The sequence below is a fragment of the Mesocricetus auratus genome, unplaced genomic scaffold, assembly GCF_017639785.1.
Source record: "Mesocricetus auratus isolate SY011 unplaced genomic scaffold, BCM_Maur_2.0 Super-Scaffold_100023, whole genome shotgun sequence".
NCBI classification, from domain to species: Eukaryota; Metazoa; Chordata; class Mammalia; order Rodentia; family Cricetidae; genus Mesocricetus; species Mesocricetus auratus.
Genome location: NW_024429204.1, coordinates 5,306,089 through 5,322,323, shown reverse-complemented (window position 1 = coordinate 5,322,323; position 16,235 = coordinate 5,306,089). Strand labels below are relative to the sequence as shown.

Sequence of the window (16,235 nt, the reverse complement as noted above, 5' to 3'; positions counted from 1 at the left end):
GAAATGAAAAACACAGTGCTTTAATGAATCATTTTTGCTTGCCATGAAATGCAGTTAGTTAATGACTTAAATAAGATTCTGAGCTTTAGTCCTTAGGGGTTACAGACTTGAAATTAGGTTTCTGGTGTGAAATGAAAATGTAACTTTAGATATGAACACATTTTCATCTACCCATATGCATAAAAAGATATAATCACAGCAATTATGCTTTCCACAATCCAGGTTAATACTGGAAATGTTTTTTATAACCCCCCTAGTTAGAACACATGCTAGCAAGTAATATTAGCACAGCCCATACATTACCAGTAAAATAAACACAGCATTACAAAGACCAAATATTTTCTATAGGTTCTTTGTATGATAAACAAAAATATTATTTCTTACTGTGGCACACATAAACTTTTAAAAAGCCTTCTTACTATGACACACATGTACATACACACTGAAAAATGTCTCAAACTCAGTGTTTTCGAAGGGAGTACATGAGTCGTAATTGCCTTATTCTTTACTATTTCCAAGCCCCTACTATTGATTTACTAAGAATTTATAGGGTATATACCACATTAATTTTATTACCTTAAGGATCTGTTTTACCATACATTTTAGTATTATGTGAAATGAAAATTTCTAAAAACCACTCAACAGCAACTGCTCATGACCATTGAAAGCTCTTTCATCTATTTGGAAAGAGATCTAAACCCTGAGGATAAAAGGGAAGTCACAAAGGCTTGGATCTATCATCAATGAAAACTTTTACTCCAGAAAGAATATTTTAAGTCAATCAAGCATAAACTCTCTTTCATGTCAGACAAAAAACAACAACAACAACAATCTTTAGATATTAAGAAGGGGATAAGAGAGCTTAAATGAGTAGTGTCTTCCTGAAAAGCTTGAAATGTAGCCTGGTAGCAAGCAACTCAAATTACACACACACACACACACACACACACACACACACACACACACACACACATATATGTATATATGTGTGTGTGTATTTATACATATATATATGAAGCTGAGAACAGAAGCTCTAAGAATTGTAGCAGCTTACACAGCACCTAAAATCTTTGCATTTTAAAAGTTTATGACCCAACGTGACATGTGCAGGCTACCTGTAGTCTAGCCATTATGACACCAAGAAAACACGTGGTGGCCCTCTGAGTATCATGGTGTGGCACTGGGACCTTTAGTCTCTGGCTATGTAGAAGTTTGCTCTTATGAGGAAAAAAAAAACAAAACCAAAAACCACATTATACTTTCTATATAATTAGGGTGGGGTATGAGTGAGAACACTGCATACTATCGAATTTGGAGGTAATAGTTTGTCCTTGGTCAATGCATATCACCTAAGGCTACCATTAGGCATAACAGAAAAACCTACCATAACATATTGCTTTCACAGTTCTCCACCCTCATCCTTATTTAAAAGATATATATATATATATATATATATATATATGTATGTATATATGTGTATGTGTATGTGTGTGTATGTAACTTATCTATATCTATCTGTTGGCTTCACTCAAAAGATCTTTAATGGTAAAAATATTTTAAATTAATAAAACTATCAACCATAGGCTGTGAAGTTTATTCAACTATATCACAAATTTATAAGGCAAACATTATGGGTCTCAGCTCAGAAGACAAAAGACTATTCTTTCTACTCTGATCAACAGCCCGGAATTTCGTTAGTTTTTCCCAAATGACTGACCGTAGAGCCATCATGCTGGCATAGTCAAGAGAATGAAAACACACAGGAGCACAAGGCACTTGTACACGGATGTTTATGCCACCATTATTCATAGTAATCCAGAGATGGAAACGGCCCACATGACACAAAAGAGGCGCAACCACACAAAGTACGAAAACACGTGACAACATGGGCAAATCCTGAAGAAAATTATTCTAAATGAAAGTTCAGTCAGGAAAGATTAGCATCTGCAATGGAAGCACAGAATAGAGAAACATAAAGTTATGCTGAAAAGATTAGCAGTTGCTGAAGGGCAGGGAAGGAGGAACACGTCAAAACCCTGACAGCTTTGCGGGAGACAGGGGCTCCTTGAACTGACTCCACATAATTTAACAAATTAAAAATTGTTGGGCCGGGCATTGGTGGCGCATGCCTTTAATCCCAGCACTCGGGAGGCAGAGGCAGGCGGATCTCTGTGAGTTTGAGGCCAGGCTGGACCGACAGCCTCCAAAATAATACAGAGAAGCCCTGTCTCGTAAATACCAAAAAAAAAAAAAACTGTTGGGTTATTACTTTTTAATGGATTATGTGCCATGAGAATCTATCTCAGTATTGTTTCGAAAAGAAATTAATATATCTAAATATATCTTTAGTGTCTTAGACTTAATATTTCTTAGAGTATTTGCGGGGAAACCCTTATGCCTCTCCAGGTTAATGCCACCCGAAGAGCTCATCATCTGCAGTCCTGCCATAGGCCGGTAATGAAGCTATCAACATATGGGTTTGTGAAAAACCCACAATTTTCAATTACAGCATGCATTTTTGAGAAAAAATAGAGTGAAGAAAGTGGGCAGAAAGCCTTACTGCTGACTCGTACATCATTTTAGGATATTCCTTGATATCGCTGTAGGACACGAGAGAATTAGACTTCTCACAGTTAGAAGCCCCAGGACCAATGACTTAAGCAGGGTGTTAATGGACACCTTTGCATTTAGCTGCCGGCCATTCCTGCGGTGGCTCTATATTATCCTAAGCATGATCGAACTTTACTCCCGAGTCCATTAAAAATACTATCACTAAACATAAAATGTAGGTGTTGGCCTGGGAAAGGGGTGGGGTGAATAGTATAAGACTAACAGAAAACAAAACAAAACTGTGCTATTGTAATACCCACAAACATGTTTTTCTCTTAAAGTCAGTTGTACTTAACAGAATATTATCATTATCACAATAGAACCCTAAGAGAAAAAGACAAATCCCAGATTTTTCTATGTAAAATATTTTAATTATATGAACTTTCATGCACATGAGCAGGTATATGCAGAGGGCAAAAGTGAGGTTGAGTTCCCCTGGGTCTGGAGTGACAGAAGGTTGTGAACTACCTAACAGGGATGCTGGGAACCAAACTTGGGTGCTTTGCAGCAGCGCTGTGCTTGTAACCACTGGACCATCTCCCCAGTGACACACCTGGATGGCTTTGTTTGTTTATGATAGCACCTCACTGAAAAAATGTGCCAAATTCAAATAGAAAAATAGTGATTTTATGCACTAATCTGTAGGCAACCCTTGTCTAATATAATTCTGCACTTCTGTATTTGTAATCATTTGTCTAGAGGAATATTTATGTTTACATACAACTTTATTTCCCTTAAAAGCTAATGACATCTTTTTATGTCTCTTAAAAAGACCTACCTCAAGGTAAATAATTTTGGTGTAAGAAATCAGGGTGGGAAATAATCTCTTCTTGAATCAGATGTTGATTGACAGACTTTTGCTTTTATGTTTGGGGATTTTTTTCCCCTCCTGTGAATACTTTCCATATTTTTCTATTTGGGGAATGTTTTACTTTAAAGTTATCCTGAGAAAAAAAGTTTAATACACTAATTGTAGAAAATTTAAGTCCCACACAATCCACCTTAATAGTTAGGGGATTTTCTTTTAAGCTGTTTATGTGATTGTGTTTGTTTGCTTTTGCTGGTAAAGAAATGTTTTTATTGGGAACAAGGAATCAAACCCATGCAGTAAGCACACACAGAGAAAGACGCTACACAGAGCAGAGGCAGCATCCAACATAACAATTTGACAAATGGTAACAAATAACAAGTAACCATTTAAACCACCACATGTCTCTTGTCACAATGTAACCATTTAATCCCATTTAAACTACCAGCGCCTGCCGCGTATCACAAAGTAACCATTTAGTAACCATTTAAACTATCGCATGTCTCGTATCACAATGTAGCCATTTAACCCCGAAAGTAACCGTTTAAACTACCACACTTCACACATCACAAAACAACCATTTAAACTGCCACAAAGTAACCATTTAAACTACCACATGTCACCTATCACAAAGTAACCATTTAAGCTACCACATAATCCCATCACACCAAGTAACCATCTAAACAGAAGAGTAAAACGCCCTATCTGGCTTCTGCTTGGTTTTGCTATGGATCCTGTCACTTTGTTAACACAGGGACATTTTTCTTCCTCAATGCCTTTGAGAATACTGATAGCCAAAATTAGATCTTAGATTGGTTAGAAGACTTAACGCCATATTAATTTATTAAATACTGCAATGACCTTAAAAGCAATAAATCAGATTTAAAAACTTAAAAAATTCAGATGATACACTACAGATAAAAACTTAATTTTACTTTTATACTTGGTATTATGACTTACATAATGAAGATATGGTTTGGGAAATCATAGTAACCCATTTTCTGGAGTGGTAGAAAATGAATATGGTATCTAATTTCAGGGGAGGGCAATCAGTTACAGCAGCAATGAAATCTTATAAATCTCTCAGACACAGACTCTAACCTCTTCTAATGTTAAGGCGGCTCCCATGCTATAGACATCAATACTAGGCTTCCTTAGCTTTCTTCAGGCTGGAAACAAGTCCAGAGAGAAATGCATTTTAGAGACATTATTTTAGAAAACCACTTGTCTTCAGTCTGCCAGCTATATAATAATTTTTACATCTGATTTAGAGACAGACACTGAGCCAGCTTCTTATAGTAAAAATGAAATAAATGAGATGTAGAAACCAAGTAGATATGAGTATAGGTTACTTTTGTGAGTTAGTCAACTCTAATATTTCCAAGTATAATTTGTTATTATATTATGCAAATTATTAATACATATATATATTACTTTTCATCTAAATTAGATAGATGCATTTTCCAAAACTGGATTACTTTCCTCAGTGGAGAAAGAAGTTGGTAAGGACACTTCCTCATCTTCAGGGAACTCACAACAATATGACAGATATTCTATATCTACAGCAATGTATAAAAAACTGCACTTGCATTTTTCTTACATCATTATTTGAAGACTGCAGGCAATTTTACATCCAAGAATCTAACATATGGTCCTTTATGCTTGCTTTTATGACTAATTTTGAAGAGATCATGCTTAGGCATTTACATTTCCTTTTAATAATTTCTTATAAAAATTTTCAGGTAGCACTTAATCTTGATTGATATGTAAAATCTAGGAACTAGTTATTTTCTTATACAATAGGATGTCAATGCTACCAGCCTAATTATGGAAAAAAAGTACAGACATTACATAGAAGATACACACATTTACAGTCTTCATGTGGGTTGTGCCTTAGTTACTTTTCAATTGCTGTGACAAAACACCATTACCAAGGCAACTTATAAAAGGAAGTACTGCATTGGGTTTCACAGTTCCAGACGGGGAGAATTCACGGTGACGGGACAAACACGGTGCTGACCCACATGGACAAGGCAGAGAGAGGGCTGACTGGCAATGGTTTGGGCTTTGAAACCTCAATGTGACATACTGAAAGGACACACCTCCAATCCTTCCCAAACAGTTTCACCAACTGAATTTCAAAAGAAACTTTCCTAGCATACAACACTGTTAAGCTTATTTGTTTGTTGTATTATGAATATATTACTATGATATCTTGAATTCTCATTTTTTTGTTGTTTGCTTGTTTATTTCTTTGCTTCAGTGTTAGATACACAGACTGTTCTTACCACCTGCTATATTAAAATGAGGAAAGTAATTCAAGGCTTGAAAATGTGTTTATCTCACATTTAGAAGGACAAACAATGCATTGTTAGTCATAATAAATTACTAGAAAATATATTTGATTAGCTCACAGAAGTAATCTATGAGTTGGCCTGTATCCATATGTCTGCTGGCTTTCTATAGGAATACACTTGCTGAGTTTATTGCTTTCCCGCATATGCATGCAGATTAAAGTAGGTGAATGCTTTTCAAGTTTGCTGATGGCAAATTTAGAGCACTACTAGAAATCTCGTGTTGCTTTTGTCTTTTCAAATACAAGATTAAGGTCTACCTTATCTACATAGTAGATTTTCAGATGCACCTGGCCCTGAGAGATGGTAGCATTTGACTCCGTTTGGGTGATAAAGAATGATGAATAAATGAAGAAACCATTCGTCTGGCACCACTCATAAGGCACAGACTGAAAAATAATTTATGCCTAAAAGTAGAAAGGGCATCACCCTACACATTTATCAAAGTAAATTGTGGAGACACATGTGAATATTTAACTTAGCAAGAAACACCAGACTGGTAACATGCCAGCCAGCCTGGGGAAGGGGCAAGTCCTTCAGCTGGGCCCCAGTAATGAGAAGAACACTGTGGCCAATAGGCAGAGAACTTGCGTCTGTCCCAGGTGCTCCAGCGAGACTCAGCCTGGCTGCTGATGGGTTCCGCTTGAACTGCCATTGCCTAATCACCCATGAGTCTACCTGGACTGGCTACCTGTCTGCCCGTCTGCCCGTCTGCCCGTCTGCTCGCCTCCCCACAGTCCTGTCCTTCACCTCTCTAACCACTACCCCACCCTGTGAAAGTCGACCCCCCCATGCCTGTGTCTCCAGCACACCTCTCCTCTCATCATTTCCCGATTCTGACTCATTTTGCATCCCTCTCAGGCCCCTTGGAAGCTTTTTGAACTCCACTGAGGAATTTTAAGCCTTTGAAGCTGTTCTGAAACCTACGTATTTGCACGCAGATAGAAATATTTACTGTGTAATATATAATACATGATCTGAGAGTTAATATTAGTAATTAATATTGGAATAAAAGAACTGTGATAGGTATGGCTATCAAGGAAAGTAAAACTATTTAGTAAATTGTTGCCAATGATACCACTATGCCTTGTAAATCCATTGTTATTCTGACTTCATGGAAAGACTCATATGTGTTTATGTTTCTGACACAGCACTCTCATGATAAGATATAAGTTCAAAAGTATACAAAACTTCTGTAGAGAACAGAAATATTTAGAAATCCATGTGGAAAAAATATAACTTACATTCAATTACTTACATTTAATTTTTCTTCAAAAAGAAAAGCTACTCACATACATTTTGTCATTATAGAAAAGCTTATCCTTCATAGATATGAATATAAATACATTCAAAAGCATGAAGCGCCAAGATTAAAGTCTGAAAGAACGTAACTACACGCATTTTGAACTAACTAGCCTTAGGCCAGTGTGGATGTGCAATAGATGAACTAACTAGCACTAGCGCAGTATGGGGAATATGATGGAGTTGGTGGTGGTGGTGGTGGTGGTGGTCAGGATGGCAGTAGCTTTCTGGCTGTATCCAATCAGAGAAGGTTTCTATATTGTTCCTGACTCGGCAGGTTATGATAGCCAGAGGAGAAATGCTTAGATAATGTAGCTGCTACTTTTTTTTCATGTGATTAAAATGTCAGCTAAGAAAGCAAGCCAGACTGAATTCCTCAGTGTACACCTTTGTGCTCGGTTATGAAGAGAAGCATCTTTTTCATTGCTCATGAAATTGAGAGGTTTGTTTACAAGGCATAGGTCCTTTAATTTTTTTTTTACAATAGTTTCAGTATCTTTATTTGCAAAGAAAATTTCCCAGGTAAAATAAGTCACATAAATATTGTATTGGAGAACAGACCTTACACACGGTCTTTGTGTTAAGTCTGTTTTAACACACTGAAGTAAAATTTTGTCAGAATGGAGTTTCCAATAAGCTGTTCCCCAACTGACTGATGCAATGAAGAGGACGAAGAGGAACCCAGTCTGCTGGAGAGTCACAACTCTGGCACCCTTCTCCTGTGACAGAGAAGCTCTTGTGGTAGAAACCACTGCTGGAAGTCACAGAGAGGAGAGACACCCCCAGTGCCAGGCGGAGCAGAAGGGGGAGTAACAGGAGGTCGGTGGCCTTGTCCCCTACCTTCAGCACCCTAATTCCTCTGGAAAGGAGGGTATGGCGAGGGGCTGAAGTAAAAGCCACCTCAGTGTGTCACCTGCAGACAGTCTCCTGGGGCCACTCAGTGGTGCTACTTGCCGCCCGAGACGTTAATTGCCTGACTTCAGCAGTGGATGTGGCCTCACTGTCAATGTCCTCATCAAAACGTTTCCGTGCCTCTGCTCATACTTTGTTACGAGATCTTGCCACACCTTGATTTTTCTAAGCAATTATAAAGTTGCCAGGAAGAAGAAACGGATTTTGCATATACCAGAACAATACAAACAAAACAAAACAAAAGACATCCCAAGGATCAAAAGCCCCCAAATTACATCATTCCATTCATTCCTAACTTGAATGCTAAAGGAAAGCATGCTAGATTCTACTTCACCAATATTTTAATCTACAGTATATAACTATATTAAATATATTAAATATTTTAATCCACAGTATACACCTATATTAAACTACCATCAGCTGCCTCTCCCTTTTACAGCAGATACAGCACACGTGCGCAGATCTTTGGTAGGACTGAACTCCTAGAGCCCTTTGGGCCAGACTAGGATTGTATTCTCTGTGATGGACTCTTACATCAAGGCGGCAAGCGTTGTCATTTTGACAAATCACGCATCATTCGTTTAAGACTGTCTATCCCTCTGGGACATACATACCATCCAATGAGAACCTGAGTGAGCACATGTCATACTGTTTTTAAACACAAATAAATAGTCACTGAATAATTCTAAAGCATTACCAGGTGTCGAGTAGCAGTTTCAGTTAAAGAATAAAGAGTTGTAAGGATGGTCGCTTAGCATAGCACCAGAGAGGATGGAGTCCATTTTAGTGGTGTTCATTCTGTGACATCTGCAATGCAGAACACCATCCAAGCCCTTGTAGATAATGAGCCAACAGCCTTTTCCATACACTGGAAAAATGAGCTACACAGTCACTCCTGGACACTGCTCATAGTTATACTATGTGTCTGTAGTTTTATCAATTTGCCACCAGATAACTGCTGCTGTCTCTTCGGAAGTCTTTATAGTATTTAAGCAGGACTTGGAAGAATAAAAGCCACATAGCAGCTCCCTGCACCCCACATGTGTGTGGGGATTCATTTCAAACGGCCTTGACCTCAAAACTGCATTTCTGTTGATACCCAGATACTCAGGAAACTTTAAAGCATTTGACTCCAATAAAATTAGAGGATTTCTGTTCTTCATATGTGTTTCTCGGCTCAGAAGCACGTTTCTATGGTCCAGTTATTTACAGTTACTAAGCAACTACTGACCGATCCAAAGAACAATTCCTCTTGGCTATTTACAACTTAAATTTATAACCCATTAAATTAAGTAAAGTCTATATTAAAAGTCTAACCCCGAGGAATTTTTATTTTGAAAGGAAGATTCCCCCCCCCAGCGATATGAAAAGAACTAATTACAAAAGCACATTGCACATGACAAGGAGGCATCAAGAGGACCAACTCTGGAGAGGACCTGTCTCCCATGAAGCTTCTGCTGTGTAAAACGGAATGATGACATAGAAGCCTCAGGTGGTAAAAATTAAACAACAAGCTCTTTCTCCTGTTCATCATGTGTGTAGTATAGTAAACACTTGCTTTAATTTCACGTTAGGAAAAGTTTAAATCTTGGGCTTGCTAGTAAAAAAAAAACCATGTAAATTGTGAAAGTTAACTTCTATTTCTTCATATGTTGCTGCCAGGAAGGTACATCAGATATAAACAGTGATGTAACTGCATGGTAGTCTTTCTGTACTAATGGTAGTCACAGTGACCCCTCAGTGGTGCCCAGGGACTGACTCCCCCACAGATTGAAAATGTGCTGCACTAGTTGGCTAAGGACCCTTTTTAGACGCTAGAAAGTTATGGGCAATGAAGTACACATTAGAATCCAGCATCAGCCAAGCAGTCTCAGGTTGTGATGGGAAATAAGTAAAACAGGACAAGGAGTCACAGCAAATGACTAATTCATAACCCACATGCATGGAAAGGCATAATACAAGGCCATCTGCACTTGCAGACACAATGGATGGTTCCTTAACTATAACTTTTAAGAGTCTTATTCTTGTATAAGCAGTAAGAATAAGACAATATAGGATGAGATGATGAGCATTCTCTCAGTTTACCGCTGTTTCATCCATTATGTTCTTGCTTTAAGTGTAATCTAAACTTTACAACTCTCTTGCTTATGTTAATACTTAGACATGTTTAGTTGAATAGGTTTTGGATATCTCTCCTTGGGGATTTGCACAGATACAAAGTTCAGACTCATTCCTCTTGCTCCTCCCCTACACACTCCTCTTCTGCATACAGTATGTGTTAAGGCACGGTGATCCACCTGCGGATCAAACACGGAGTCTGTTATCCTTTCCCAACCTCATCCCAACAGGAGTTCCATGCCGACTAGTCTGTCAGCCTCATCCCCAGGCCAGTCCTTCCTGTTAGAGTTACACAGAGCAGCTTACTCTTTCTGGTGCTTATCCACCTGTACATCTTGTTCATTATGGTTTCTGTCTAGAGCCTAGTTCATGGTCACTCTAGTGACTGGGATGATGCCATAGAGCAGAGGCCATCTTCTCCAGGAAGGAACTCCTGAGGCTCTAGTTCTGGGGTGAGGCCGTCCTCTGCCTACCCAGTGTGTCTTCCATGTAACTCTCTTTCTGCCCCTGACAGACTCTGGAAGTAACACATTAAATGTTTGCCCATGTTTTGAGCACCCTGAGTTAAGTGATCTTGGCTTCATGCTTCATGCATCTGATACGCAGTAAGTGCTCAATGTTTGCCAAAAAATTCATTAAGTGTGATTATGTAGGCTAATACCAGATATTATCTAAGTTTTAGTCTCATTTGAAACTAAAATGTTTTTTAACTGACATATATTTTTAAAAAGTTTACATGTTAATTGAATGTGATGTTTCAGAAAGTGTATGCACTATGTAATGTTTTGACCGAGTTAAACACCCATAGCATCTTCATTCCTTCAGGCCTTTCCCTGAGGCTTTTCGCAATGCCCAGAACACGTTGCCATGGTTTCCCTGCAGCGCAACAACAGCTGGATGGCCTGGCAACCCAATCGCCAGGGCTCGACCTCCCTGCACTCCCTTTTCCCCACTAATTTGTTGTGCATTTCTAATTCTTTTTAAAACACAGACTATTTCAGAGCAGCTTCAGATTCACAGATGCTTGCCAGTTTAAATAAAGAATTGCAATAAAGTTTTAATTGCTAGAAAGTACAAAACACCTCTCAATAAAAATCCCAACACTTGTTATATCAACACAAAATTTAATTATGTATAAGTATTAGCTGTTTTTGAAATCATTTAAGGTAACCTGTGCATCTGCAAATTAAACTTGCTTCTATATAAAAGTGAGAAATAGCATTGCAAAGCACCAAACAAAAATTACAATAACAAAACCTTCCTCAAGTAAGCTGCAACTAGAATTTAAAGACTATTATTAAATAACTATTTCAATATGATGTTATTACACAAGACCTAGTTTTTATAATCAAAGTATTGTTTGCAAAACCAAGATTAGCCGGGTCCAAGAATTAATACAACCTTTAATTATTTTGTGTTGTAGATATACACTCCAATTTCTTATAAAACAAAACAAAAACCTTGCATCCAAACAGAAATTAGAATTAATTCAATTGCCTATAATTTATTTTACTATAAAAGAACACCACATTACATGTCTTTGTTTAAGTAGAAGATATGCTATTATTTTCAAGATACCAGGGTTTTAATGTTTAATTAGCCAACATCCGTTTTGAAAACAAAAAAGACATTGCTTTGACTCACAAATTTCTTAATTGCTAACAGTGGCTTTTCTGAGTAGGAGTGCTGTATATAATTTATTTTTGCGGATGTAATTAGAAACCGAATTTTAAAGCAGCAAAGCCTTGAATATCTTCGCTGTCAGCAGGAAAATCCTTCCATCCCAGCGGCTGAAGAGTACTGCAGCTTCAAGTTTCAACAAGGGAACCAAGACTTAGCGAGGAAACTCACAGTACTGGTAAATGTTGCTTATGGACTGAAAAGAAAAGTTAGGTTATCGGCAATAAACACAAACCACGAGGCGACGTCTCCATCGCAGATTGCTGGGGATGGAGTCGGTGTGGCAAGCTCCGGGGTAAGGAACCTAGGGGAAAGAACCCGAATGGCGCACAGAGGTTGCCTCACAAGGCGGCTAGCTAGCGGAGCCTCTCCCCTGAGGAGCAAAGACACACATTTTCAACCGCAGCCGAAGTTCACTTTGAAACAGGCTGTTTGATGCTGCAAAAGAACACATCGTTGTCACTTTTGAAAGGGATGCGACTAGCCTGACAGTCGCCTTTGCCTCTGGACGATGTCACCATCCGCAAACCGCTGCGATAAAATGACACGAGAAGAATGTGTGTCGTCACGACAACGAAGTCAAGAGAAACATTAAGAGAGAGAAAAAACTTCCTACCGGTTTGGCTGAGCTGAGAGGCACTGCGACTCTTCCGGGAGAGGCCAACAATAGCTACCATTTTGGCCCCAATGCTGGAGCGCCGCTTCTTGCCGCTGGTGCCCAGGGTGCCCACGGCCGTGTCCGACTGGCTGCCGTCGTTCTTCTCCAGCGAGCACATGTCTCCGCTGACGCTCGTGCTCTTGGCCATGCTCTTGCCCGACACGCCCATCTGTCTGCTTTGCATTTTGGATGTAAAGACACTGTCAGCCGGTGGGGCATTAGCAAAGAAGACGAGGGTGGGAAAAGACAGAAGAGGCATTTTAGAAGAAACGCAGCCGGGAACAGGGCAGTCACAGTTTATCAACTTCGGAATGCATTTTTGGGGGTTTAGGGTTTTTCAAGTTGCGTGGGCCCGAGCACGTTCTATTCGCTATCCAGACAACTATAGCACGTAAGGCAACCGCGCACAAAACCAGACTCAATTCTGTTTCTACGCTTGAGGCACTGGTCTGAATGGTCTCGGAGGAAAATAAACACGAGAACCCCCGGGGCTCGCTTAAGAGCGGCTGTGCGGAACGGCCACGTGGGTTTTAAGTTTAAGCAGGCCTATTTAATATTGGACAAATCTTTTAAGAGGACTACATATTTTCCCTAGTTTTATGGTCTAAAAAGTTGTTCCACTTAACTTTGTAGTTATTGGTGGGATTCAAGTTTTCAAAAATAAAGCCTTCCCTCATACTTTTGGACAGTCAGAAAGCAATTAGTGAATCACCGAAACATGGCAGCAGACCGTGGACTCACTGCAAGACGGGACTCGGATTTGTCCAGACCCTGGGGAGTTGTGGGAGATGGGGTGGGGATGAGCATCGGCAAACACACCACCGTTGCTCCCTACGTATCTGGGACCGCGTGAAGGAGGCAAACACACCACCGTTGCTCCCTGCGCATCTGGGACCGCGTGAAGGAAGCAGCAGCCCATCTTGCGGGGATTGGGAAATGTATTTAGACATCATCATTTTGACTTGGTATTAGAGAGTCATAGTTTGCATTTTACTTTGGTCCTGACAATGGGACTGCTCAGTACATGAGAAATAAAAAGAAAGGAATAGGAAGTCAAGAGACAGAAACATCTACTCATTTTCTCCAAGATTTAAAAAGAAAATGGCCAGTGTGAAAACGTAAAACCACACTGAACTATCTTATTCCTCGTATCAATTTTAATGAGAAACAAGGCAGAGAGAAAAGCACTGCTTGCATTTTTACAATAGCACACACTAACAATTTTCACATTTGTTTGATTTTGTTATTCCTTAATAAAAGAGAAAACAGAGTAAACGTTGTGGAAGGCGGTCATTCGGTTGAATCCCAGCTGTGCTGTTACCTTACTGACATATTTTGAAGAATAATTATTTGTGCTGCTCAGAGCCCTGCGATTTTCATTTACAAAACAAGAATATTTATTTTAAATAATTTGCAAGAAATTATAACATTAGGGGGCATGTAGAGGCTAAAGCCTTTCAAGATGCACTACATCTATTTAGCATCGTCTGCAAGAAAGACATTTCTAACTGAACTGAAGAACGCCAAGGGATTAGAGTGTCTGAATGGTTTTATTACGGCCGAATGGTACTGTTGGAAAGCAGACAGCACTGACCGGGACACCAGGTTGATGTTTGCCTTTAGTGACTAACCATATTATCCTGGAGGGACCTTTTCCGTTTCCTGCAACATAGTTTCCTAATTTAAGAAGTGAGAAAATACGAGGAGGAAGGCTCTGGGTGGAGTGTTAGGCTCAGAGCCAGAGCTCTAAGAACTCGGTTTTCCTTCTGATAATACCACACTGTCATCTTTCAATAACATTCTACAAAACGTCTCAAGTAGAAGAGCTGTATCTATGAAACACCTTTCTTTCCAGAGAGCGCTTACTCCATGGATTTGGGGTTACACACACACACACACACACACACACACACACACACACACACACACACAGGTTTAGCCTGTTAGTTTTTGCTTTGCTTTGTTTTTGTCAAGACAGGGTTTCTTTATGTAACCGCCCTGCACCCTAGCTGTCGTGGAACTCAATTTGTAGACTAGGCTGGCCTCAAACTCACAGAGATCCGCCTGCCTCTGCCTCCTGAGTGCCGGGATTGAAGGCGTGCGCCACCATGCCCAGCAACACATGAGTTTTGGAGAATGCTCCTATCAGAAAAAGAGTAACCCCAGAAGGCCAAAGTTTTGTTGAGAGGAAGGCGTTAAAGTAAAAAACATATGTCCCATAGCCATCTATACTAACGGTTCTGTAGTTACACAGGAAAGTGCACTACACTACATACCGTACTAAAGAACATCTCACCTGCCACACAGAAAGCGAGACAGACATAAGCAACCCTTCCTACTGCATCTGATGCTTTCTCATCTTAATTTTCATAGTTGGACACTAAGGCCATGATCCAAATCAAGAAAAATGACAAGTGATATTATTAATTTGTAGACGAGCAGATACTGTGATGTTACTGTGGTTATACAGACATACACTCGCTTTGACATACCCGTGAGCATCCACAGTGGAAGTAAATGAAAAGCTTTATGAAATGAGTGTGCTTTTCCATCCCTGTGCTGACACCCCCCCCGTGCTGACCCCAGGGCTGAGTCTATGAGACCCCCTGTGCTGAGTCTATGAGCGATTGCACTCCTCCAACATGTCTGGGGGAGGTTGAGGCTGGGATTCCTGTCCTTCCTTCACTAGACATCATCGAAAGTTAGACAATCAAAGAAGAGCTTCATTTGGGGACTCCTACATAATGAACTCCCTGGTACTAATAAATGGTCACACATAGTGGCCTTCTGAACTATTGCTGTGGTTAAGAAAGTGCACTTGTCACACTAGAAATTAAGTCTTAGGATAAGGTGTTAGGGGTCTGGAATAAGACAAATTTCAACACAACTGTGGGTCAGTATCACTTTTGTTTTCTATTAGTTTGTGTGGTGTTTTGCTTTTTGTTTTTTGTTTTTTGTGTGGGGGGGGACAGGGTTTCTCTGTGGCTATGGAGGTTGTCCTGGAACTAGTTCTTATAGATCAGGCTGGTCTCGAACTCACAGAGATCTGGTTGCTTCTGTCTACCTCCCAAGTGCTGGGATTAAAGGTGTGTACCACCGCCTCCTGGCTTATGTGGTCTTTCTATGTTTACTTCTTTGCTTTTGAACAATGTCTTGCTATATGACACTGGCTTTACCTGGCACTCAATAGTTAGACCGAGCTGACCTTGAACCTGTGGGTACTCCTCCTGCCTCTGCCTTCCAAGTGCTAGAATTACAGGTATATGTGCACTGTACCTGGGTCAGTGACAGGTTTCTGAAGAGAAATTTGGCAATATAGATCAAACATTTTTTAAAATTATAATATTTAGCCTAGAAATTCTAGTGTCAGGATTTAATCTAAAACTCAATGAATACAGATTTAGCTGCACTTATATTTATTACAAAATTAATAACAATGTAAAAAACAACCTGATGGAAACAAAATATCAAATCTATTAATGTCCAGCTTAAACTGTTCTTCAATAAGGAAGAATATGCTTTTGAAAATGAGTATGTAAATAAATACTTATTAATATGAAAATATTCTTGTGGGATATGGGAAGCAGATATGGTAGCTTCCTTTTGCTGGCACACACATTAAACAGGGATTTACCCCTCTACAGAGGACTTGTCTAGATCAGGTTGTCTGGGGCATGTCTGTGGGGCACTGTCTTGATTGCAATAATTCATGTAGAATGACAATAACTAATAGCAGTGGTGCCATTGTCCGTTTATGCATCCTGGACTGTTGAACACAACACACATGAACTCA

The 16,235-nt window shown here is 39.5% G+C and overlaps 1 protein-coding gene across 49 annotated transcripts in view; it reads right to left on the bottom strand.

The window, feature by feature from the left end:
- The window catches only part of Rims2 (regulating synaptic membrane exocytosis 2), a 394,972-nt gene that overhangs the window by 56,279 nt on the left and 322,458 nt on the right, over positions 1 to 16,235 (bottom strand). For 30 of the 49 annotated variants that reach the window (XM_040730506.1, XM_040730510.1, XM_040730524.1 and 27 more), the window contains one exon: positions 12,401 to 12,642. The exons of the other annotated variants lie outside the window; for them this stretch is intronic. In XM_040730506.1, the coding sequence (XP_040586440.1) occupies positions 12,401 to 12,642 (242 nt within the window). The remainder of the gene's footprint in view (positions 1 to 12,400; positions 12,643 to 16,235) is intronic. 49 annotated transcript variants of the gene reach the window in all.